Source organism: Zonotrichia leucophrys, chromosome 5 (assembly GCF_028769735.1).
Source record: "Zonotrichia leucophrys gambelii isolate GWCS_2022_RI chromosome 5, RI_Zleu_2.0, whole genome shotgun sequence".
Lineage (NCBI taxonomy): Eukaryota > Metazoa > Chordata > Aves > Passeriformes > Passerellidae > Zonotrichia > Zonotrichia leucophrys.
In genome coordinates, this window is record NC_088175.1 from 46,766,819 (window position 1) to 46,793,615 (window position 26,797).

At 36.5% G+C, this 26,797-nt stretch overlaps 1 protein-coding gene across 8 annotated transcripts in view; it reads right to left on the reverse strand.

The window, feature by feature from the left end:
- Window positions 1–26,797, reverse strand: part of SBF2 (SET binding factor 2) — a 232,709-nt gene that overhangs the window by 9,015 nt on the left and 196,897 nt on the right. For 4 of the 8 annotated variants that reach the window (XM_064715105.1, XM_064715104.1, XM_064715103.1 and 1 more), the window contains exons 28-37: window positions 23,182–23,319; window positions 22,158–22,253; window positions 18,754–18,825; window positions 16,091–16,275; window positions 14,138–14,314; window positions 11,250–11,351; window positions 9,921–10,106; window positions 3,298–3,424; window positions 2,354–2,481; window positions 1,619–1,852 (exon numbers count right to left, since the gene is read on the reverse strand). In XM_064715105.1, coding sequence (XP_064571175.1) covers window positions 1,619–1,852; window positions 2,354–2,481; window positions 3,298–3,424; window positions 9,921–10,106; window positions 11,250–11,351; window positions 14,138–14,314; window positions 16,091–16,275; window positions 18,754–18,825; window positions 22,158–22,253; window positions 23,182–23,319 — 1,445 coding nt within the window. The remainder of the gene's footprint in view (window positions 1–1,618; window positions 1,853–2,353; window positions 2,482–3,297; window positions 3,425–9,920; window positions 10,107–11,249; window positions 11,352–14,137; window positions 14,315–16,090; window positions 16,276–18,753; window positions 18,826–22,157; window positions 22,254–23,181; window positions 23,320–26,797) is intronic. The other 4 variants (XM_064715108.1, XM_064715106.1, XM_064715107.1 and 1 more) reach the window with 3 other exon arrangements.

Genomic DNA, 26,797 nt, shown 5'->3' on the forward strand with positions numbered 1-26,797 from the left:
TCCAAAGTTTTCCAAATGTTCTTTCCATTGCTATCTTTTATTACTATAATCTAATTCACAAATAACATTCAAACTCTGTAAAAGCTGACCCACATTTCTTTAGCCTATAATGTGGCTAATTTCCCTGTTACATGGCACTTTCTCACTTTCTCACAGTTGTGGACATGGATAGTCTGGCACCTACCCCGGGAAGAAATGCAGGAGAACATTGTTGTGTTCCTGATGTGCTCCTGGCCTCTGGTTACCTGATACAAACCTCCCTGCTTTGCTGAACAATGCCCACAATGTTCCCTGCTGGGAGGCTGCTCTTCCCTTGCCTCTGGGAAGTTGGAAGCTCTGAGAAGTTCTGACTCTCTTATTTTGAGTCAAGGGGGGGGGGGGGGGGGTTTACATGACATTCTCTTTATTTATTTATTTTTTTAACTGAGCATTGTCCCTGCGTTCGATCAACCAGGATTGAAAGGAGCAGCCCAAAGGAATTTGAGGAATGTGCCAGAATAAAGCCAGAATAAAGCTAACTCTCTATCACAATCTTCAAGGACTCACATCCATTTAGAAGCTTTCTGCTTTAAGACTTGCCAAAAATCATCTTTGAATCAGGAGAACTGGGAGCCTAGAGCATATCCTGATTTTCTAAGCATTGCAATAGTGGGCTCCATAATCCCAGACTGAATTTAAGGTAAAGTCTGCAAAGAGTTTTCAAAATAAAACACTGCACACAGGGATGTGTATCTGGACATGCAAGTGGCTCAAAACAATGGAAGTGAAGAGTGCCCTTGTCATTTTCCTGCACTATCAATTATGATGATAACCAAATGTTAGGCTGTTAATTAATTGCAATCAACAAGCATCTTCGTCTTTAAGAGAAGACAGATATTAAATCACTCTAAATAACTACTACTAACAATGATGATAATGGGATCATTTTTCATCTTCTAATGAGGACAGAAACTAAGCAGCCTAAGTAGGCCCAAACAAGAAAAAGCCAAAATCAAGCATCTATTTCAAGTACCAAAATATTTTGAAGAAATCTAAATTTATCAGTTTGCTTTTAGTAAACATGAATAAACTAAAAGCAATCACGGCAAGCTTTTTTGTGAAATGTGGGCCAAGATGTTCAGTTTATGTTTGTGTATCTGCTTCCCAGTTGTTACAATCAACAAGTGTCAGATTCTATTTTCTGATCTGTCCAAGAATCTGGGTCATTATTTTACCACACACCTACTTCAAAATAAGGAGAAAGAAGTCAAGAAAGGAAGATTCACCATTTGTCCAAATGAAAATAGCTGCTCCTGCATTTCCTATGAAAGGTAACCTACAATTTTATTTATTCTTTAAAACAGTCAGTGAAGAAATGAATCCATGAGTAGTTGTTGACTACAATTAAAGCATGCTCCCAGGGAAGTGTGCATCCAGAACAACGTCAGCTTTGCAGGAAGTCTGATTGATCCCCAGAACCTCCACCACATCTCCAGATCAGTCTTATTAAAACCTGTTTTGACATCTATCATGATCCTTTATGAACAGTACATCTGTAAGGCAATAACTTCAACAAAAATCAAATATGAATTTCATGAGCATAAGAGAAGTCACTGTTCTGTGCAACCCAAGTACTCACATTTAAAAGGCTGGTGATGGCATCAGGCTGTATTTTTTTTACATCATCATAACATGGCCACACTATTTTCCTCTTAGTCTGAGAGGCTGAAACATCTGCTTGGTCATTTTCTTCTGAAACACTGCATTTTGCAGGTACCATGGTCCAATCATAGGAAGGACCTGTAGCCAAAATCTCTTCCACATAATAATCCCACTTTTTGAGGCTGGACATATTTACATTTGGCTTCAGTGCCTATTTGAAACAAAGTGTTAGTATAATGACATGAAGGAATCCTTTGAATTTAAGATTTACAACACAATACCTGTATTTTCCAGATTATTCTAAATTGAATTCTACAATGGTGAGTGTACTGTGAATTTTCTAGAATTAGTCAAGACACAGCCCAGTCTAGGGCACAGACATTGTCATGTAAGACAGAGATGTAGATAATGTGAAATGTATCCCATTATGACTCTAAACTCAGTTCCCCTTTAAAGACAATTTTAATAATAATTCATATAATTTAATTAAATCAAACAGGGAACCTAATTTAGCTTACCAGGATGCATGAATACCTGTTCCAGAATTTGGCCCTTTAAATTACATTTCCATGCCTTTCAGATACTGCTCCAGTCAATCAGGTAAGGTTAATTTTGTCCACCAAATACATAGCTCAGAACAATTAAGATACCAAAAAGTACTCAAGGAATCACTCAGAATAACAAACCACCTGTATTTTAGCAAAAATCATACCTCAACTTCAGCAGGGGCATAGAGGTAATTGAAGAAAACAGGGCTCCTTTTGTGCATCTTTTCAATACATTCCCAAATACAAATTCCTTTCTTGGCATGTTTATCTCCTTTATCTTCAAACAATGTCCCTGGGGAAAAAAAGAGCAGCAAAAAGATGGCTTTGGGATAATGCTCAACAAATGCTAAAGCACATCCCAATGGAATTTCACAGATTGAAGGTATAGCAAACTCTACTATCAAATGCCACTGCAAGAGGAAATAAATAAAGAAGATAAATAATAGATATTAACGTCTTTTTGGAATAAAATGGTTGCTCAAGTCTAATCTGCTCCACAGCTACAAGAGTTTTTAAGAAAGCATTGTAATTGATCATATGCCATGAGAAGCAGCCCTCCAAGCAGAGAAATTTGGAGCATGTTTGAGTGGACAAGTCCCAAGAACAGCCTCAACTGGGTTGCACATGACAGATGGAGTAGAACAGAAAATATAAAAGGAGAAATACTGAAGATAATGCAGGAGGAAGAAGTGGGAGGAAATCGATGGAAAGGCTTTTCTTTCTTGAAACTTTGTGCACTCTCTGATGGACTCACAGAGCCTTTGTTTCTGTTAAAAGAAGGTATTTAGTAGGGAAAAGGGAACTACCTGGAAAAACTGCTAAAAACTTAGCAATTTATGCCAATTAGGCATGGCACTCATTGCTTCTACTTTCTCTTAGGGCCCTCAGAGGCACGGCTCAGGAGTCACTGATGCAATGCTACATGTTCTTCACCTCCATTTTCCTTTGTACACCTGAAATGTAATTTCATGACATGGAAATTCCTTATGTCGTCATCACACAGCTACTGGACCATCTTAACCTAGGCAAATTTTTGTACACCAGATATTGAGGAGAAAAATATCAACAACTCCACAAGCAGTATGCAAGACACAAAGATCACACATACCATGTTCTAGTCTCTCATAATCTGAATCCAGAAGAAATGTTTTAAATCGATTTGATATGTGATGAAAAGCCAGAAACTTCAGATAATATTGATTGAACTCAAACTCTGTCGGGTATTGGTTATGAATCTAAAAAATAAAATTAAGAAAAAAAAAGAAAAAAAGTGGATATTGAGGATAATACAAATAGATATGTAAGAAATAATAAAGTGAAATGACAGCAAAACAATTCCCCCATGAATGCTGAAAACAAACTGCAAGTGTCACAAAAATCTTTCTAACATTTTGTCCTAGAATATTTTTTTGGCTAAATAAATTCATGTATTTTCTGTGCTGCAAGAACATTTCAGAGCAGATAGAGTGAACTGTATAGTAAGCAGTATCATACTCTGCACAAATGATGCCATGATTCTTCCAGGAAATCCAACTGGATAGAAATCTTCTATGATAATTCTTGAGTCACCACATAACTTCACAGATAAAGATGCTACTCCTGGATGTGGCTGGAATTCAACCTTTAACTGAAAGATTTCACATTGGATTTCTGTCTATTGCTGAGAACCTCACAAGGCAGACAAGTACAGAAACAATGCTGCAAATGAGAATCCACCTACCACTCCTGAAACAGCCAATTTCTCAAGTACTAACTAGTCTACACATATTTCTTCCTTTTCAAAATACGACCAAAAATATTAGAGTATGGAAAAAAACCCACAATGAGGAGGTGTCTTGTCATTATTCTTTTAAAACAGTAAAAACCATGTCATTCCTTAAATTGTTACCCTCATTAGGCTGAGGATCTGTCTGATTCAGTGAATGACTCCAATGTGAGTCAGGAGCTGATCTTTATTTAAGAAAACTATACAAGATTATCAGAGTACAGCACTGTGAAATTGCTGGTTCTTCACAGCAGCTCCTCTTTAACATTATCATAAAGAGCCTGATGGAAGATTTTAAGCACAGAGTTTAATATTCATGGCAAAAATATTTTAGCATTAGTTCATGATATTTATACTTGATATCCATACAAAATGAAAGATTCTAAAAATCTTGATGAGATAGTGCTTGGAGAAATTTCATGTGTTAATTTAAAATTTACTCTTCAAATAAGCTTATGACTAATGTTCTTTATTCTCAGAATAAACACAACAATTAACTGAAAATTCCTAATTGCAGTGGAAATAAGTACAGCTTGCAATTGAAAAAGAAACTGCTGACTGAATTTCACATTTGAAGTAAGTCTCACTGTTCTTTGTCTAGCTCCACATCAAACCTGTAATATACCTTTAGTTCTGCAATCTATTCCTGCCTTGTCTTTTGCATTCCCACCACTCCTTTTTCTGTTCCATGTTTTCTTTCTCATCTCTTACCAGTTTTCTCTCAATCTGTCAGTTACTCCATGAGGTTTTTTTCAGTACTGATGGGAATCATTACTAAGATTACTTGAAGCTCCTTACATTTATATTTCACGCAGATCAGCTAAATAAAGGGGGAAATAAGTGTTTGGCAAGGAGAAGTTTTCTACTGAACATACAACAGTGACAGGAAAATCCCTTGAAAGGACCTATAAACACCCACACAGCATTTCAGTCAGAGAATTTGCTATTACTTTATCTCAATATTATCTTGGGGCTGGGCATTTTAAATGTTCAGATACTTTAAGACATTTCAGTTCAATATACCTACTCTTATTTAATCCCCATTTTTCCCCTGATACAAATATTACATTCTTGCACTGATTTGTAAGAATAAAAGATGTAAGAATAATCAATTTTTTTTCTATAATAAATTCAGGACTTCAATTTTATAGACAAATGAAATATTTAGCTCTATTTATGAAAAAAGAGGTTTTCTTCCATATCTTCTTTAGTGCATATTTTCTCCTTGTGTTAGGAGAAGTTTTTTTTTAATATACTGTAAGAAGGAGAGGCACCATTCTGCTATTTGACATGAAATATATACAGAGTCTTAACTTCTACTTACAGTCCAACAATTATTTTAATACATGTAAGAGTTACAAGAACAAGCTGCTGATAAAATTCTGCCATGGCTCTAAATGTTGTGGGTGATTCCATTTTTGAGATTTCTGGATGCAGAAATATTGTAATAACGATAAGTTATTATAATTATAATTTACTTTTAAAGAGAAAACATCTATAAAACATTTCTCTGATAGAGGTAAACAATGTAGTAATTATTGTTGTCTTAATCTCCATAATATATGAACATTTAAAACCTGATTAAACCTGTACAATGTTTCTAATATTATGATTATAGAAACTCAGCATTCTGGAGTTGTTTTTAAAATTACCATGGTCCCACTGAAGTAACTCCTAAATGTATTTAATAATCTTATAGATTATTACCAGCTTTCCAGCTTTCCTTAGTTTTCTAATAGGTTTTTGATTTTTTAAATAATTTTTTCCTTAGCATGAATGAGGAATACAGCACTCCAAAGTCCTGTGCTGGTGATGGCTATGGGGTTTTCCTGCAAACCCTGGAATGCCTGAGCACACCTCCCATGGGAGCAGCACTCACCTCCTCTTACACAAGGTGCTGGGACACAGCTCCTCACTGGCCTTAAAAGATGTCAGCTCTAGAAAATCATCCTGTTTTAATTAAGGTTAATAAATTACCAAACAGATTCAGAAGAAAAATAAGAGAAGCTTCCTCACTGACATCACTTGCATAAACTCTGTCTCCTTAGAAGCAGGGAAAGCATCTGCCAGATGCTGCTATTGTGAAAGACTGGTTTTGCATTAATAATTCAGCTGACACCTGGAGATATTGGCATAAACAATGACTTTTTATAAGATGATGCAGTTCTAATTTAGGAATCACTGCTTCATTTGTTTTCTCTGGATCTTTAGTTTAACCCCTGATATTTAATGCATGTACTGGCTCTGTGGTAATTTTCTTACTACATCTAGCATATGGATTGTAAAGGGTAAAAGTACTTTGAAAGGACCAAATGTTTGCTTCCAGTTAATGGGTAATTTTAAAAAACTGATCATAATAAAAAACTGACCCACTTCTGGGTCAAGTGGCAGTCTAATTGGATTCTGTAGTTGTGTAACAATTTGCACAGAAACCAATGAAAATTCACAAAAATTTTCAGGTATGGATGTTGATAAAAATTACTTTTTATGATGAATTCATATGAAATTTCAACCAATAATTTGACTTCAAAATCAATTTTCCTAGAAATTACAACCACACTGTTAGAATTTGGTAACTCATAGTATTGAGTTAGAAGAGTTATCATTAGAAGGATAATCTAACTCTAGTTCTAGAAAAATTACTCAGAATTGCATTCTCTATGGGACTGTAGGTCATTTAGCTTACAGAAAAGTCTATTATCAATATTGGACTGATTGTGCTTCCCATGCCCTGTCTTGGATGAAGATAACACTGGGCAAAATAATTATAACCCCTTCATAGCCTTATCTTTCCTCATAAGGTGTTATGTCTCCTTCAGATAGACAAGCTGAACTGCTTTTAATGGTCTTTTCTACCAAATTTTTCCCAACATTTTGGCTGGGAGCTGCCAAGAAGGCCTGGGCTGAGGGACTGGAGGTGCTCTCTCCTCCAGAGCAGCAGTGAACAGCTCCTGGTGGGCAGCAGGAGGCACCAGTCCTGCTGGCACAGCTGCACCCAGGGCACACAGCTCAAACCCACAAACACAAAATGCTCTTCTCTCTGGAAAATGAATCTGCTAATAACCTGTGTATTTCCTAAGACAGAGGCAGATACCTGCTGAGTGACTGTGATAATTCACTTGGGGGAATTTTGGAAGGAATTTGAGATGGGACCTCTGATTTGTTTTTGGTGATGGGATTTATTTTCTTATCTTCTACATAGTCAGGAAGGGTGAATTCAGCTCACATCTTCACTGCATGGTTCAGAAGGTCACAAGACCCTTAGTTACAAGGCCTTTTAAGGAGTTATTGACCAATAAAACACTGCCAACAAGGATATTTATGGTTTTGACCCAATCCTTAAATATTTCATCTTATGGACCCATGCTACAGTATAAACTTTTTAGCCAATCATGTTATGATGCACTAAACAAATTAAATATTTTATTTTTTTCTCTATCTTAAACTCTAAAACTCTAAACTTTCCTTTACTTAATGTGTCTCTGCTTTAAACTATAAATCCACATTCTAGCCCCTAAGTTTGGAAGCCTTTTCCAAGGTCTCAGACCAAATCCTGTATTTAATTCCAAGCTTTGGCTTCCAGGCTCAAAATTCTGAGAGTTCCTTGCATTTTGATTCCAACAAGTGGCAGGCACTGAAGCTGCTCCCTGAGGTGAATTACAAAGGTCATGTTCCTGTATTTCCTTGACACATTCACATGTGTGCAGCCTGAGGCAATACTGCACCTGACAGTTGTGAGCAGCAGGGATTTGTCCCACTTTGCATTTCATTCCAACTTTTAAAGGTGGGATGACTGTAATCCACTATTCCATGTCCTTAGAACTGCAGATTTTGTTAAACAAATCTTAAAGAAAAACCATGAAGAGAACATGGTTCATTCTATTTCATGACAATAAATCCAAATCCTTGAATTTAATTTTTAACTTTCTTCTGGATAACCCATTTGCTTCCAAAACCTGTGTCATCTCTGAATCACTTGAGAAGGAAATACTGCATGGGCATGTGAGGATAATTTCCTTGTAATGACAACTTTCTAAGATTTATTATAGTAAAACTGAAGCAAAGTGTTTCCAGGGGCAGAAACAGGTTGTGGGCTATGTCTACATTAGCAAGAAATCAGAAGGAACCTAGAGTAGACAAAGAGACTGAAGGACCTGCTGTTGATGTCCCTGCAGCCATACCACACATCTGTGTTTTACCTGGACTGCATTTAGTCCAGCTGAGTGGATGACTCCACTTTACATTGATTACCCCAATGGTTTTAAGCTAAGTGACAAATCATTGGTGCAAGTTCAAGCTCTTCCCAAAAAAATGTAGTGCATATGCACCAGAACAGCATTAAAAAATGGTAAGGGGAGATGCTGGGAGGATTCCAGCTCCAAATTTACACTACTGCTTAAAATCAGAGGTAGGTTTGCGCCATTCTACCAATGGATGGTGTTATCCAATCAGCCAATTCAAGCTTAGAAAAGACACCTGACAGCAGAGAGAACACAGCACCATGACCAAGACATATTATTGATTTACAGAACTGAATGAACCATCAGGCAGATGAGTTTCAGTATTAGAGCACACGGCAATTTTGTCCTGCTGTAGCCATTGCAACCAAGAATATGGGTTTTTTCTTACTGCAGAAAAGGAGCAATAACCCTAAGCCTATTGTAAGAAAAGGTGTGACATTTGGACAGCTTAAATTATTTGAACAAAAAATGCAGTACTGATTCTCCTTAGAGACATCTCCCAACTTCAAATAAAAAACAATCTTATGATTACAATCACTGGAAAATGGATGAAACAGAAGATGTGACAAATATTTCTAAGGTTTTCATATGGGCAGTGCTGTAGCAATCAATGCAAATTCCAAGAATATGATTTATTAACTCCTGAGACAGCAATAATGATGGCTGTTTGTGTTTATCACTGGGACACAAACAAAGCTGGGGATTTTTTCCATAACATGTTTTTCACTCCTCTTCTTCTAAGCTCATTCATTATCAATCTCACATAGATATATCTGAAGATTGTTTTCCATTGGTTCAGCAAATTATTTAATCTGTGGAGTTTTCTTCAGGTAGCAGAGTAGGATTACTCAAAGACTCTTCTTTCATGCAAGTATTCACTATGAATGTGTGTTCCCAGTGAAAAGGCTGGTGCCTTAACAGTTAATTTTCTGTGATACACAGTCATCCATACATTTTAACACAGGTTAATAATGTCAAGGAAACTTTCAGCTTTTTCAGTGAGAAAAAATAGAGGAGTGAAAAAGAAGGTCACATGTACAAGAGGAACTATGCAAGAACCTCTCTTATATTTGCACACAGAATTTCTGAAAGAATTTACATTTAGTGGCTTGAGATGGAGAAAGGGACAGACTTCAAAATTAATCCAAAATGAATATAATCTTCTTAATCTAATTTCTTCCTACACAACACAATTGTTGGTGTTCATCTTCTTCTGAACATGTATTAGAGATAAAAATCAGAACCTCCCAGAACCCTTGGTTTATAGTTGTCATTGTTCCCAGAACTGAGGCAGTACAAGGCCTCTTCAAGGCTCATCATCTGGCACAAAAAATTAAAAACTGTCTAGTCCAGGTCCTAGAAATCAGTCCTTTCTTCTTTCTGAATAAAGGACTCTAAAAGCCACTCATAGCTTAAAAATTGCAATCCTTCTAATTGGAGCCTCTACATAAACAACCTTAATAGAGAAGTACCACCAACCATCCCCCTGAGTCTGCTTTGGGTCAGTCTCCTCTATGTATGCCAACAGATAGAACCTCCAGTGTTATTTGCCCTCTAGACAACCATTCCATCTCTTCTTGGGGTGAAATCCATCCACTTTATTAACTCCTAGGGAATGATGTTACTAATCTTCTCCCAAACCTGTACCCATAACATCTGAAATACTGGAACAGACACATTTCTTCATGAAACCTTCTTGCAAATGGAAGTTAGAGATTGGCTCACCTGATGCACACAGTCTAAGAACTGTAAGAAAACAGGAGCAAATCCACTCCCCTGGCAGTTGAGGGTGAGATTGCTGCGCTGGCTGAATTTATGGCCGAAGGAGAGCCACTCCTTCTCCACCAGCATCCGGAATCCTTCCAGGGTCCTGTAGAAGGGGTCACTGAGCAACTGCACCAGAGACACCACCTGCACCACAGCACAGGATATTCTGTGTTACCACTGACAGAAATCAGGGGAAACCTTTAGCAAATGAATGCAAGCATTCAGTAAGCTGTTCATTGTTCAAGAAAACAAAAGCTTTCGTATAAACTCAATTACAAGTATTTTATCACACACATTTTTATGAAACAAACCAAATATTCCACATGAAAAAGCTTCAATTGCACTGAGAATTTATGGTATCTGTAGAAGTAAAACCTTAGCACCTACAGACTTGGGAGGTGGTTACAATGCTTACTACATTTAAATTATGTTTGAAATAAAAACCCTTTCATAATAAACATTTAAAAGATAGTATCTACTACCTCAGCAGAAAAAGCATAAAAGCATTGGTCCTGAGGTTGACTTTAGAGTTTTTGTCCCAGCCAACTGAAGTCTGTTTTTATACACAGCATCTCAGGAGATTTTAAAATGCAGCAGAGCCTTCTTGCACTTCCAGGCATGTATCTCCCCACTCTACACTTCATTGTTTGGCAATGAATCCAATAATTATGGTCAAACTCTTGTGTGTGCTTGTTTACCTGGTATTATGATGCTGGGTGCACATGAAGATTTTATTAACTAGAATGATGGATATCTGTGTTTTTCTTCTGAATGATGAAGCAGCAGCATGGACACAATGTATCTATTAAATCAAGCAGCAGATCTTGATTCACATAATTTACAGTTTGGGATGATCTGCCCTTGCAGCAGGTGTTAGAGGCACTTGGGCACAAATTCAGTTTTCTCCCTGTGTGGTCTCCTAACATTACTTATGGAAATTGAATGGAAGAGAATAAATTTCTCCTGTGTTTAAAGTGATAAATGAACAGTTGTGGTAACTTCTAGCTTTCATTCTTACACATGGTCAGGTGCAGGAATGCAGATTTTACATCTAAGCCTTAGAACTGTGAAGACCATCAGGACCTTTGGAATGAACTCATTTTAAGGAACCATGTCATGAAATAAATTGCACATGAATGCAAGGATTCATGCATTCTGGTTTCTTCTCTGCTGCCACAACACAAATTTATTCATGTCACACCAAATTATCTCTCACTTGTGTAAAAAAGTATTGCCTGGTGTTTTTCCTTAATATTGAACTATTTCAAGGTTTTTATAGCAGCTTACTTGAGCAGTAATATCCCAGCCATCTTCCAAACAAACCATAACAGAAGAACCATTTTCCAGGAGCTCAGAGATGATCACACCCAGCTGCATTATTCTGTGAAGCTATAAAATATAATGAATGAATGACACACTCTAGATAAAACTTTAGATAATAAACAGAATATTTTCATATTTAAAAATGCATTCCTGGATCCACATATAGCACAGAGAAATACATTGATGCAGCTGATTAGGCAACAATAAAATGCAACAGTCTAAGGATTTCCATCTGAACTACAATAAAAGTAAGGGAAGTTTTGAAGATTGGAACTTAAAGCCAATGAGTACTGTAATAAACTAGCTGTCATAAAAAGGAGAATGGGAACAACACAGTTGACAGATTTACTGGAGAGAAATTCCATCCTAGGCTTAACACTAAAATAATTTCCTGTGAAATGTTAAGATTCCATATGATGGGAGAACCCATGCAGGATATTTACAATATTACTAATACTCAGTCTCATAGAAGCTGGAAATTAATGAACTGAACAATAATAACAACAACAGAGAAACAGTTTAGATAGTTGGGCAGATAGGCTAAAATATATATAAAGTGGACACTTTAATGATTTGCACTTTAACATTCATGACACAGTGATGCTAAAATAAGCATGTTAAAGAAGTTCAGGTGAATCTGGGCAATTTTATCTCACTATGAGACTTCACATCATTATTACTAAAAAGAAAAATCTATATGATGATTTTACCATTTTTGTATACTATAACAGCACTCTTGGTAAACAACATAATAGGTAATACATAAAGAATTCAGTTTTTTACAGCAGAGTGAAACTGTTCTTTGTGCAGTACTGAATATAATCCAACCAACAGAAGCAATGGGAAAGATGAAAGTCTGAAAGAAGGAAGAAAACAGTACAGGAAAACAAACAAAAGATGGTAAGAAACATCTAAGATCATTTATGAAAGGAAAAAAAGAAAGTTCAAGAAGTACAAAAGGCACAGGAAAGTGAGAAGAAAATTAAATTGAAGAAAACAAGAGGAAGAAAGAGAAACAGTTTAAACCTAGAAAATTCATCCTTATTCATGGCAGTCTGCTTTCTTCCTCTTAAGAATCTGAGGAATATTGCTATGGAAATTGTGATAGAAAAACCTTGACTCCTCTGAGCATTCACATAGCCATTACTCAGAGAAAAACCCCAACCCAAACAGACTCATTTTCCTGCAATTTTCATAAGAAAAGACTGAAAAGAGAACCACTTTTAAGACCAAGCTTGTTTATTCTTCTATGTTTTCTTAGGCAGTAGAACAGAAGAGAGGCTGTTTCTTCCCATCTTTAACAAGGAAACTGATATGCAATCTGGTTTTACAGATTCATTGTTAACAATGCAAACCACTATTTTTATAATTTGTGCTCATAAGACAGGGCAGTGTTCAATTTTCCCCTATGCATTCACATTCTTATAAAGAAATAGTCCATACAGTGTTAAAATCTGTAATTTTAAACTTCTATTGCCCAGAAGAGGAAAGCATAACACAATGAAAACATTTCTGAGATGACAGATCTATGTTCTTTCATGGAAATAGCAGAAAATGTACCAAATCAGTCATAAATTAACTTTATCAGTCATAAATTAGCTTTATCACATAAGTCAGATATGACATGATTTAAACCACAGAAATGTGGTTTAAATATAACAAAGCCAGTGTGTGACAAGATTTCCTAGCCTTCAGCAGAGTGATGCAGCCAAAGCAAGGAATGATCCCCTGAAATATGCCAAAAGAGAGAACTGTAGCATTATCTGCCCTCCATCCCTGGGCTGCTGCAGGGAACAAGTTTATTTCATTAATTCAATGATGAAATTACATTAGATTAATTTATCTACACTTATGAACTCGCTTAGCCACTCTGTGATGGAAAATGTTCACAGGCGGAGGAAGTCAGGTCTTTTTCATGCTGTCCCAGCTTCTCCCCTTGCTGCAAACCTTGGTGGGCAGCCCCAGCCAGGAGCAGCTCCTGCTCTCAGTCCTGGAAGAGGCTGAGTCCTCCTTGCAGCACATTCCAACCAGGAGAGCATTTCCTGATCTGTGATATCTGACAAGTTCCTCACAAGTATTTCCTCCTTAAGAAATCAGCATAATTCTATGCTGCTTTCTGTGATTAATTGCATTTGAGAAAAGTGTATTCTGCAGGGGTTTCCAAACATAACAAGCACCTGTTAAAAACCATTCACTGTAATTAAAGTGGTTTTAGATTTACAAAGAGCTGGCTTTCCACATCCTTCTTAATTTCAGTCTTGAAAAGTTTGCTCCAGTCTTGCCTTTGTTAGGCTAATATTTATGTAAAGGAATATGAGATAGGGAAATAAAGGTACAGATTCAAAGAGAAGAAAGTAACACACATAGAATCCTCTCTTCCCCATATCCCACAATAGAGGTCTGCTTGCTTTTTAACTTGTGCATATCAAAATCCAGGGTGGGAACACATAGGAAGAGTCAAATATTGGTTTTAAAATCAAAAAGCTATTTATTATCCCACACTTTCTTTTTTAATTTTTAAAATATATGAAATAAGAAAAATAGTTTAAAACCAAGCCCATGAATTTATATAGATAGAAAACCCAGTCACCTCTCCTTGTGTGTGTGTGTGTGTTCCATGTTATAAAACATAAATTTTGTTACAAAAATGCCATAATATTTGTAAATATTATGATGCCATTAAAATAACAGTAATGCCTGTGTAATGCCAGAATAGGGAGCATGCAAAGATCTTACAATGAGCAAAGAACAGCTGGTTAGAACACAATAGTCCTCTGTCACAACAGCCGGAATTTATTTTGTGTGAGCAGCACCGCATATAGATTATCAGAAGTACCTGTCAGATGAATTACCTGTGGGAACCACTCTGACTCCCCAAGAGCTTTGAGGAATGTTGCCTCAGAGTCAGTAGGAATTGTGCTGGGAACACAAGCTCTCATCAGCTTTTTAAAGCTCGCCTTCGTCTGCCGGATGTCACTGAATTCAACAGGAACAAATTCACAATTCAAAGCAAAATCTAGTTTGAACCCCTGTATGAAAAGGACAACAGCAGATGTAATTTAAAAGGGAAGCATATTTTTCACTGACAGTCTCCTTAAATCCTAAAGTCTTGCCTGCTTTATTGCCAAGTAATTAATTCCTCATGAAAAATCGATGTACTTAAACACCTGCCCAGGATAATGAAAAATATAATAAAAATCCTTGCAAAATGTACCACAATAAAGCACCCAACTATAACCATAGCAGCAGAATGTACTGCACAGCAGTCATTATTTTCAATAGTAATTATTCTAGCAGTAATAGTGGTGAAAAACCAAACTCCAGTGACAATCTGTTCAGTTCCTTATCCACAACATAGTGTACTTTAACATTTTTGCAGCTAATCAACAATAAACAAATAAAAAATAAAATATCTGTATGGATGACATATGAAGAGTGCAGGACACATTTTGGGAGTTCAATAAAGCAGGAAAAAGTAACCCCCACACCCAAAAAGAAGCCCCATAAGTGCAAAGCAGCTGAGTCATCTAAACCATCGCTGGGCATTGAGGGAGTTGTTTGGCTGAGTACCTTGCTCAGCACAGAGCAGCAGCTGGATGGCTTTCCTAGTAGAATTCCTCATGTTTTATTTAACTTACTGCATTCAGCAATAAGAGAGGAGGACTGAATTAAGAGACCAAGTTAGCTGACTGAAAAAAACCTCCACCAAACCCCAATGAATTATGATGAAAAGGATAATATGGAGAACATTACTAGGAAAAACAATTCTCATGTATGAAACATCACTGAAGATGTTCATGCCAATCTTTTGGAGTTTTCTTCAGAAATTGCTTTCATTGAATTAAACTTGGCCTGCAAATAATCTTCATTAAGCTCCTCCATAGAATGCCAATTGAAAATGCAGGAAAGTGAAAGCCTGGTTTTAATTCTGTTTATGCTTTGCATGGTTCAAAAATAAATTCAATAACTCAACAATGGCAAGTGGTAATAATGCATGACAAAAGCAAATGAGGAATGTAGCACCATTTCTTTAAAATGTTGTATGTTTCTGTTTGCCTTATCAATTTATTTCATGTGATATTTAGCAGAATAAAGCAGTAGTTTCTGCCACACAGCTGTAGATGCATGACTGAACCCTTCACTTATCATTCATTAATAAATCAAACAAATAGAAACAGTCATTATTAGTGGAATACAGTAATTTAACTCTATGTAATTGATGCATTATTCTGGTACAGAATGTCTCCTCCACCTCCTGATAGAACATAATTTCAGAAAAAAATGGATAGTGATGTGTTTTCCTACTACCAGCAATGAGTTTTGGACCTTCTGTATTTTAAAAAATATGTTAATATTTTATGTATGTTCACATTTTGAGTAAGAAAGTAGAAAAAAATTGGTTTCTTAAGAGATTTTTAAAAAATCAGAAAACATTTTCAGAAAACAAGTAAAACTATTAAGAATTAGAGGATACCTGTTTTTCAAACAATTCCATCTAAAACATTAAAATCTATCAAATAATATGTACAAAACAGTGGACATCATAGTTCTCTTTATTCAATCAAATCAGGACTTCTGGGTTGGCCAATTCTCATCAATTTCGCTTTGTGTGAGTTCAGTGCTACCCACAATATGAAGGTTTCCTTCTCTTTTAATTTCTTCCCCAGCTAACAACATTTTGTTTCCTTCATAACAGATTTCCATGTTATCTTGAATACCATTTACTGTTTGTAACAACATGAGAATAATTAAACTCAACCAAATAAAAACTATATTAAACATGAAAAAAATTCAACTGTCATTACCCGTAACTGAGATTTTTCTCCAAATATGTAGAGGGCTGCTTGTCTTCTCAGCAGCTGACTTTGCAGAAAGGAGCTGCTGCTGTAGGGAGGGGGGTTGTCCTTCCCTGCAAGCCTTGCACCAACATCAATGAATGGAGTCTGAGTGTTGATAAATCGGTTGCTCGAACGAAGACTCGCCCATACACCTTCATAAGGATGAAGAATATTTAAAAAACATTTTGTGTGAAGCACTGGAGATCATATTTACTTAAAAGATGCTTAAATGTGTCACATGCATCCCTCACAGGACATAATTAAGAGCACGTACTGGAAAGAAATAGATTTGTAACAGAAATTGTCAAAACCATCCTACTGCATGGCTGAACCTCAGACCTCATCTAACTCTGCTGTCTACTATAAAGAGTTGCTGTGATCTCAGTGACACAGTGATAAACCACAATTTGCAAATAGCAATGTCCATGTAAGTGCATGGAACTGAAATTTCTGGAGGGGGAGGGACAGAAATCAGCAAAGTGCAGAAATCCCAAAGCTGGCAACAACATGAAGTGCAGTGGGATATGCAAGCAGCAATCCTTGGATGGTGTGGCTTTCACATCCTCTGAACAGAGAGACAGAATACTCTCTCTCAGGGCTTTTTCCTGGAAAAGCACAGAGAGAAGAAGAAAAACCAATTCTCATCTCTGCTGGTTGTTCCTGTTGTTTTTGCACATGCAGAATGTGTTAGAAAGATTGTTTACCTGAAGGGTGTTCCTGGTGATGGTTTATATTAATTGGCCTATTGGGTCAAAGCTGTGTCCTGGCTGTCTCAAGACAGTCACAGATTTTTCTTTAGTGTGTAATTTAGTATAGTATAGTATAGTATAGTATAGTATAGTATAGTATAGTATAGTATAGTATGTGTCTCTTTAATATCGTATAATGTAATATAATCTATTTTAATAAAGCAATTGTTCAGCATTCTGGATCAATGGAGTCAGATGCCAATCATTGCATTTTCCTACAGAATGGCATCACCCCAACACCCCAGCAGCACTATGAGTCTGCACAATGTACACCTGGCTGCTGCAGGGGCAGGAAATTCTACAGCACACAGCCATGCTCTCATCTCATCATGCTTGAGGAAGTTTTGGTGACTTTAACATAAGAAAGTAGTGATTTTTAATCCGATTTTTAAAATCAGATTGCCAAGGCCTGTTTAGTGCTAGAAGAAAAGACAAGCAGTAAATAGTTTTCTGTTTCTTGTACCTCAGTTAATAACCAGGATTTTGTGAGATTGTTTTTGTGTATGCAATGTGAGGCATGTGAAAGGTATTGAATTCTCAGAGTATGAATAGCACTACTTGAAAATCAAATCCCATAAAGTGCACTAAATTTGGCATCCAAATGGCAGTGTGAAATTCTTTATCCTAATATGCAGTAAATCAGATTATCAGAAGAGACTCTTGTCCATAAATCTGTGAAGCAAGATATCCAAAAGAGGCACCAGAAATACCTCATAGTACTAGAAATTTAGATACTGTAGGACCAACACCCACCCCTCTTCAGGAAAATCCAACAATGTGCATAGTTAACATTTCTTGCACAGAAGAAAAAAGATGTAGATAACAGTAAATTCCACTGAGATAGCTCAACAAGCAAAATAATTTTATTTTATTTTTTGGAAGCAGGATTGTGTTTCTATTAAAAAATAATTCTGTACAGTAACTCTCAACAGGGACTTGTCTGTACAGCTTAGCTTGTCTGCCTGTCTGGCTGCTAGTCTGAGACGTGAGGAGATGAACTGCAGCAACTGAGAGTGGCTGGCAGGGAGTTCTGAGCAGTAACACCTCTCAAAAGCTCCCACTTCACAGCCAGCCACTTTTATAAACACCTCAAGCAGTAAAGGAGGGTATTTAGTACAAACTTATATTCCATGTCTCAGCTACTACATGTGAAATAATAGACACTTTAGCATGCAGAAATCACAGCAAACACTTAATAAGAGAAAGTTCTCATCCATTTGGTATGAAAAATTTCCAACACAAACTGCTGTCCCCAAAGATGAAGAGTACAAAAATACACAGTGACACTTTGGAGCATTTCACAAATGCACTCATCATCAGCACTTGTGGCACATCAAAAGCAACAAAACTGGCTACAAATACATGCAGATGAACATGTCTGCCAGCATGGACAGGAGTGATTAAAAGGCACAATTATGTTTCTACTGTACTTTTGCCTAGTACTTTATTTTTGTTAGCAGTATCTTATGTATTACTGTATTATTATGACTTTCTGATTTGACAGTAATCCCTTTTCCCCTGTTCATTAACAGTAATAATAACTATGGAAAGAAATTCATTGACTAGATAAGTGTTTCTTAGCTATTTTTTAAAGCAGTAAGAATACTAAACTCTTTTCCAGAACTGATTTTTAGCTGTTTAAAATTTTCACACAGAAAGTTTTCTGCATATCACTCTGTGTTCCATCACAGTCACTGTGCATACTTTAAATGGGCAAAAAACCTCCAAAACATAACAAATCCACAACACTGAGCTAAAACCCTCAAAATTTATGTTAGTGCAGAAACAAAGCTTTCTGTCAGTATCACTTCAGAATGAATTAAGACATAGCAGCAGAAGATGGTAGAAAAGAATGGGCTTTCAGGACACAGAATACAGTACCTTGGTTGACTCTTTCCTTAGTTGCTGATTTGGAATTGGAATGAGTGAAACATTTATCTCTGTGCCCAAGCACTGGCAGATAACAGTAAAGACAGAAGGAGGAGGAATGGAATGCACATTGCAGCAAAACACATTGCAGGAGAGAAGAAAAGGGTTACTTATTAATTTCCAAAGATCTAGGATATATTGCATTTCTTTATAGTACATGATTTATCAGACAGCACAAATCTCAGGCATCACAAGACAAAACATCAATCAAGCCACAAAACCAATATAAAATGGGAAGGAGGTATCCATTTATCAAAGAGGAATCATTTCCATTGTCATTGCAATAGCTTCAGACATGTTGCAAAGCCACCATGTGTTTTTCCATAATTATAATACCAAAGAAATGTAATGATTAAATCATTCTACTGAATAATTTATTGAAAGTTTCTATCCAGCTGAAAGTTAATTTAATTAAAAATCCCAACATCAATGCCTGTTACAAAGAGCTGGTTTAGTCTAGGGACATTACATGTAGAATTTGATGTACTTCGAAATTAAAACAGAATGCAAGATATTAGTTCTGTACACCTACAAACATTTTTAAAAGCTTGTGTACAAGTATAGAATTTAGAAAACATGTAATAACTACCACAGAAAGAGATCTTCTCTCCTCTTGCAAAAATCATCATTTTCTATGGGAGCCTTATGTACTTATCAGTGCATTTATCTTTGGCTCAAAACCCACATCAACACAATTGAGTCCTTTTAATACAAATATTCTATTAAATCATACTCAAAATGTTAATGTTTTCTGCTTTGGAAATAATTCAGAAATAATTCTCTAAAAAGCTTTTAATTATAAATATCCTACTATTTCTCCAATAGTGGCAAAACACTTTTTCTGCTTAATGACACAGCAATGCCAGGTAAGAAGTGCTGCTCTGAAGAACCAATATATACTTACAAAGGAAGGAAGAGGAAAAGCTCTAAGTTTTGAGTGAACTTACAGCTCTCATGAAAGTATCAACCAAGAAAAGGTCAAAGAATGAAAATATATTATGAAAAATAAATATTTGACCAAATATTTCAGATCAAAACTAACTTGACTGAGCTTTGGGCAGATGCTTCGTGACAATGTTCCAGATAAAGTAAAAAAATCACACTTGACACAGACACAAATATTCAGAACAACTGATGAGTGTTCAGAACAATGATTGTTTTAAAAAAATAGAAACACTGTTCATGCACTGGAACATACATTCTAACTTATATTTCAAAATTATATGTATTACAAATACATTGTCTGGCACAAAACAATAGAAAATGTAATTTTCTACTGGTATATCATAGCTGAACCTGGCTTTTGAGCCTTGGTATGTGTGATAATAAACACAAGGAAAGAAAGGAGTGGTCCAGAATCCAAACCACAAAACCACTGCTATTGTATTTTGCACAGTGCATAATCCATAGCTGCTTGCTTCTTCACATGTGAAATATATCTAGCTGAGAACAAGTATGAGGAACTTTGTGATAATGGATTTGAGAAAAATTTAGAGATTTTATATACTCTGTGTATTTTTAAATTTCTTTTAGAAGAATTGTGTCTGCTAATCTAAAATCCCCTAGTGTTTACTTCTCTGCAGGGAGACATTCCCTTTCTCTGTTCCCTCTTCCCCAGTCAACTTCTCACCTTCCCCAGGCTCCCACTGTACTTGTCAAACATTCTCATGGTTCTGCAAAGTCCTCCTGTGTCCTGCTGAACTGTGAGCAGACACCTTTCAGACACACAGGGCAGGTGTGGCAGAGATCCAGCAAGACACCAGATAACTTCCCTGCTCTCCTCCTGATTACTGCTGAAATCCAGCCAAGGGACTCCACTGTCCAATAAAACACCTCGTTGTGCCTTCAGGCTCCTTTTTTCTGCTTTGAGTAGCAACAAACTCATCCCATCACACTTAGCATGAGCTCTAATCCTAGAAACCAGCAGCAGTTATTTCAGTAACCCCTTTATCTTCAAAGGACAGCTTCCACCTAGCACCCAGAGAGCTTTCCCTGGCTTATCTGCAGCCCTTCCCTGCCCCTCAGCACCCTGGGCTGCACAAGGGGATGAAGCAGGAGCAAAGCTCTGCTGGCAGCACTGCCAGGGCTGCAGGGCTCAGCCAGGCTGGGCTCAGCCCCATTCATTCACCCCACTGCCTCCTGCCCTGCTCAGCCACATCATCTGCTTTATTCAGCTACAGCACAGGAACAGCACAGAGAGCACAGAACATAAAACTCTTACATAAGAAATATGCATTGACTGTGATTAATGAAAATGCACAGAATTCCTGTGATTCACGAAAATCCCCCAGTCTTTGGTGATCCCCATGTCCTCTCCTGCCCCTCCTCTCTTCCCTTCTACTACAACTCTCACATCACTTCCCTACACATCACTGAGCATTTTCCTTTCTCCCTCCCTCTCTGTTATTCCTTCCTTCATTTCCATAACCCCATCCCACCTCTTCTGGTGGGGTTATTATTAATATTTTCATCCTTCCCCATATGAGCTGTAGGTCTTGCATCCCACAAGAAAATTTAGGTTGCAATGAACCTCAGCAGATCAATGTAAACCTAACTAATTTCAGATGCTAAAAGTATCAAAAGAGAAGAAAAACAGCATTTAGATTCTTAGAAATAGCTGTCGAAGGAGCCTTCATGGCTGAAAGGAAATAAATCAAATATAAAATGCTCTCTTTTATGGAATAGATTCGTCCCTATTTCAACAAACCTATATTTAAGAAATTTGATGCACTAATTTATGTACATGTTGCACATAAAAAAAAACATAACTTCATTGGACTAAAGGTGTAGAAGTAGATGGAATCCCCTTAACAGAAAGAAATGTTCTTGTAGAAATGGCACTGATGAGCCCCTGTATCTAGGAATAACTATTTCCAAAAAATGCACTGTATCTCTCTACCTACTACATCTGGCCACATAAGTCCCAACTACTTAGAGTAAAACTGTTCACAGATTATTTGTAATGTTGGAACACATCAGCAAAGCTTCAGACACATATTAGAATGATTTGTAATTGCAGATTCTAAAGTCTATAAAATTCTTATGTAAAAATATGTATTTTCAGGCCATACATAGACAAATTAAAAATGTGGATGAATCCCAAATTATTTAGAAACATAATCCCTATCTGAGTGCTTAATTTTTCACTAATTCCAACATGAAACCAACTTCATTTCAATGCATAAGCAAAGGATTTGAACAGAAATTAGATAATATTGTGGACTGAGGCCAATCTAATTTCTGTTTTGCTGTTTCACAGAGCAACGAATCAATAAAGAGTATAATTATTTTTATTTCATTAACAGTTTTCATCATTTATTACTTCAAATAATAGACTTTGAGCTAGTCTTACTAACCTCCTCGAGAAAAGCTATTGGATAGATTTACATCCAAATGTCCTGGCACTACCTGCTTAAACACAGTGGACATTCTTGAAGCCCTCGTTTCAGTGCCTAAAGTCAGCCAAAAAAAGAATAGAAGATTAAAAAAAGCTACAGTGTTAACCAGACTAATACTTAATATGACTGATTAAATGCCCTTTTTCACCCAATACAGCTGATTCTTGCCAATTTTGTACTTTAGATTTAGTTTTTAACACAAATGTGTACATTGGCAACAGTATGGAGGTGTTAGATACAGCTAAGCAATCAACATATTTTACAATAAATGAAGCAAAGCACACACACTTTGGGATGGTGTTACTTTACAAGAAAAGCCACTGTTTGGCAGTATTAGGGCAATTACAACTGAGTGAGACAAGACAGACACAATTTCAAGTCACACAGTCCTTCCTGACATGTTGGGGTTACCCTCTCCTAAACTTCACTAGGTTTCATCATAAAATAACTGAACTAAAACATGGATTAATTTCCTCATAGCTTCACCTAGGCATAACTCAAATAGTGTATTTTGAACTAATTTTCACTGAAAAAAAAGCTCTATTTGGGAATCACATTCGTAGAAATCCATTATGAGTATGTAAAGCATAAAGAGGCCTCTATGCCCTCAATTGCTGCTGCAGCTAAACAATGTCATCTGTTCTGATCTTGCAACCTCACACTTCCTCATTATACAAAACAGCAGATTTTGCCTCTTAGATGAAACAAAGCAGATTTTACATCCTTTTAAATTTGGTAGTTTTTTATTCAATATGTAGTTTATACTTCATTAGTTATAAAAGATTTTACTTCCAGATTAATATTGAAAAGTATTTCAGGAAAGATTACAAACACTCTTTAACACAGAGAAACATATTCACTGAAATTAAGAGTGAACAGGCTACCTGGAAAGCCTAACAACATAGAAACAACAGAATTCATACGAACTATCACTAAATCAGAGAAAAGCACTAAATCAGAGAAAAGTACAGAGGAGTTTTACCTGGAGACAGAGCAATGGTGGGGCTGACAGTGAGGGTGTTACTGCCATTCCTTTTGCAGTGGACGGATATCACATTCAGCAAGGCTTGCAGGTATTTCTCCTGCTCTATACTGCTTGAAGATTCTAGAGAAGTGGGGGCTAGAGTCACAAGAAGAATGGAATGCATTAAAAAAGAAAAATACAATTTGTAAATACACAGAATAAAAGGCTTACCGTGTAAAGCAGAGCATTGGAAACGTCCTGGTTTGTCTGTCAAAGGTTCAAAAAGCCTCTCCTAACAGCTCCTGAAAAGCTGTTCATCACCTGCCTGCAGAGCAGGATCCAGCAGTGTTCTCCTGCATTCCACACAAAGCTGAACTTCTGAAACTTTCACCTCATGGTCACTGCTTAAAACATTCATCACTAGCCATAACATCAGCACAAACTGAGTGAAGATCATGAAGCTTTTCCTTCAGACTCCAAACAAAAAGTAACAATTCTAAGGTTGTGCTGCTTGCCAGCAAAATGTGCAGAGAACAGATAGAATTATTTCTTTAATAAAAGTAAGTCAAAACCATACTCAATCTGTTCTTCCTCATTCTAGAAAAGGTTACTTACCTGTACTTGGAGGTTCCTTGGGATACAGTGCCCATTAAAAAAAGTTAAGAGACCATTAACAAAACACAGAACTCTCAAAAATAAGGAAAACAAATATTCCCAACAATTGTGGGAAACCAACCATAAACTCCACCCATTGTGTCCAGGTGCAAGGATCTAAGGAAAGGAGATGAAGCTCAAGTCCTGGGCCATAGCATGATGACAAAATAGTGTTCAGCATCAATGAATCAGTTTGTTTTGTTTTTTCAAATACCAAACAAAATTTTTGGAATCCCAGTTTATTGTAGCCATCTTTGGACTTACTGCAGGTCAAAAGTTTCACAGCTGCTTAAACCAGGACTTGGTGTCTTGCTCACAAGAGCCAACATTTGGAATAAGAGACAGAGTCAGAGAATTTGACTGAGCACATTTTGACAAAACACAATGGTAATTTGTAAATAGTTTTCTCCAATGATCATCCAATCAGATTCTATGCTGGAGACTAATAGACAGCTTGGTAATTAGCTGGGGGTGGCAAAAGAAATTTCAAGATAGAAATTAGTATCTGAATTGAAAGTACAATTAGGAAGTGATGATGTTTCCTGCAGGATATATCATGCTATTTCTTTCTGAGCAAGTGGAAAAAGCTGAGAAGGAACATTACTTTCTCTTCTACTTCTAAGCAGGATTTAAACATCTTGAAATCTACTGGAATGATCCCTGGGTCCACTAGCAATTGAAATAATACTACAAAAAGTCAATTTAGGTCTTAACAATTTAGTTAAATTAAAAGAAATGAGCTGTCTAAATGAAAGGATAATGTCTATACCCCTTGCACTTACAAAGGTTTATTTTGTGAAGAGTACTGTGTGTGTTTTAGAAAACAGCTTGACTTACATCAAAGTTTGTCATTGGACCAAGGAGATACCAGAATTAAAGACTGAGGGCAAAATGTCCTTGTGATGGTTTAGAGATGGAAAATGTGCCCCTTCATCCTCAGCACAACTCATCCCATCACAGCAGCATACAGAGGTGACTCAAAGCATTGCCCCTACTAGCAATGAACTGGGATTTCCATGAAATCACCACCTTTCATGTGTTGTGTCCCATGGGAAGGTCACCACAGAAACATGGATTTAACAAAAGATGGGGGATGGAAATCCTGGTAGCAATTTTATCCCATTTAATCTTGTTTTTGTCTCAGGAAATAAATGCATTGCTTAGTCCTGCATTGCTGATTTGTACTTTATATGCCTGGTCCCAGGTTGCTCCATCTTTATCTTACAAGTCCTATTACAATCAATAATTCAGCCTGAACCAAGATAACTGCTCTCTTGGGTGGTGTTACTACATCCATGATACATAGATGTTCTTTCCATAGGGTAACTGACCAATAAATGCTAATTTAAATGCAGAATATCATATTTAGAACTACAGTGCTCTGCAACAGGATTCCCAGAGAGGTCAAAGTAATTCAGAAACCAACTTGCAGGTTTGAAAGGAACATTTCAAAAGACCTATATACTCTGCATTTCATATCTGAACATCTGTTAATAATCTTTTTTTTGGACAGACATGAAAAAATACAATTCTGTGGCACATGAAGTTTGGTTCCACACAGAAATTAAGTACTGTGCATAATTTCTCAAAAACTATGTTCTATGCTTCTTATATAACACACTGACCTCCAACCATGCTCTGAAAACTTGCGTAACACACCATGTAACAGGAAATCACAAAAATGTTCACCAAGTTCCAGCAGCCCCCTCCTTGTTTCTCTGTATTAACCCAGAACTGACCAATAAAAATCTATTCCTATTTAGAAAAGAATGAATTTGTCAGCTTGAATTTAACTTCAGATTCTCTTTGTCCTCTTAGTTTGCTTCACAATGTGTTTTCCATTATAGACTTCCCATCACAGCACACAACTCCTGCTGAGGCAGCTCTGTACAACCACCTTTGCGGATCACTTTTGTTTCAACAAGCTTCAACTCCATTAAGAGTAAGACAAACACCCTAGAAATATTCTCCATTTTCCTTCCTGAGGGAAGTCTCCATCTTCTTCACACTTAAAAGGAGCAGTGAATCCAAAAGGAGGTATCTGTCAGACACAGATATTGTCAATCCATTTATCTACTCCATAATATTCAGGTGGACATATGGCAATGGCAATATAAAAGTCTATATGAAATATAGACTTATATAAAATTAAGTTAGAATTATATAAACTTTAGATAAAATTAAGAAAAGAAACATCAGAAAATTACTGCAGAAAACATCAAAGTGTTTGTCTTTACATAATTTTGAGACTATTCCTGCAATAATCTCAAAAAAAGTCTTTTTTCAATTTATTCTCTATTTTTACCAGGCTAAAGATGCCTCATCTGTATTTCAGCCAGGACAACCAGTATTAAATCAGTTGAAGACTAACATTTGAATTGCCATGCCTGGGATTCACACCATAAGGATGTGGAAAAACTGGTGTAGCCATTAGCTTTGGCAGCTGCTGTGTCAACTATTGGTGGTACTTCACTGGTTCATTTTATTAATCATTTCAAAAAAAACACATATAAATTTCAGTTCATTGCCTTCATTGCTCATCACTACAACTTAAAAAATGTTCCCACAAAACACTGAAGAGATACATTCAATCAGTGTTATGGCAATGAATTCAGCAGACAATTAATGATTCACAAATTAGCCTTAACAGTCAATTCAGATACTGTCTAACATTAAAAACATTTTTCTAATATCTTTGAAATAGTGAGATTTTAAAGGTGCATTTGACACACACAAAACCTCAATATAATCTGATAAAATTGCTCTTAAAAGTAAGAAGGATATGGTTTTCATAAAGGTATTCTGCGAAGGAAAAATTATGGAGGACTATGTAACAAATATTCAAATCATAATCCTCAAATTACTTTTATGGCACTTGTACATAAGTGTACAGTATGCTTCTTACAGGTTTTGAAAAATTCTACACAACACACTTGAATAGAGTGAAAACTTTTACTTGCCTTTTAGCCATTACTGGGGA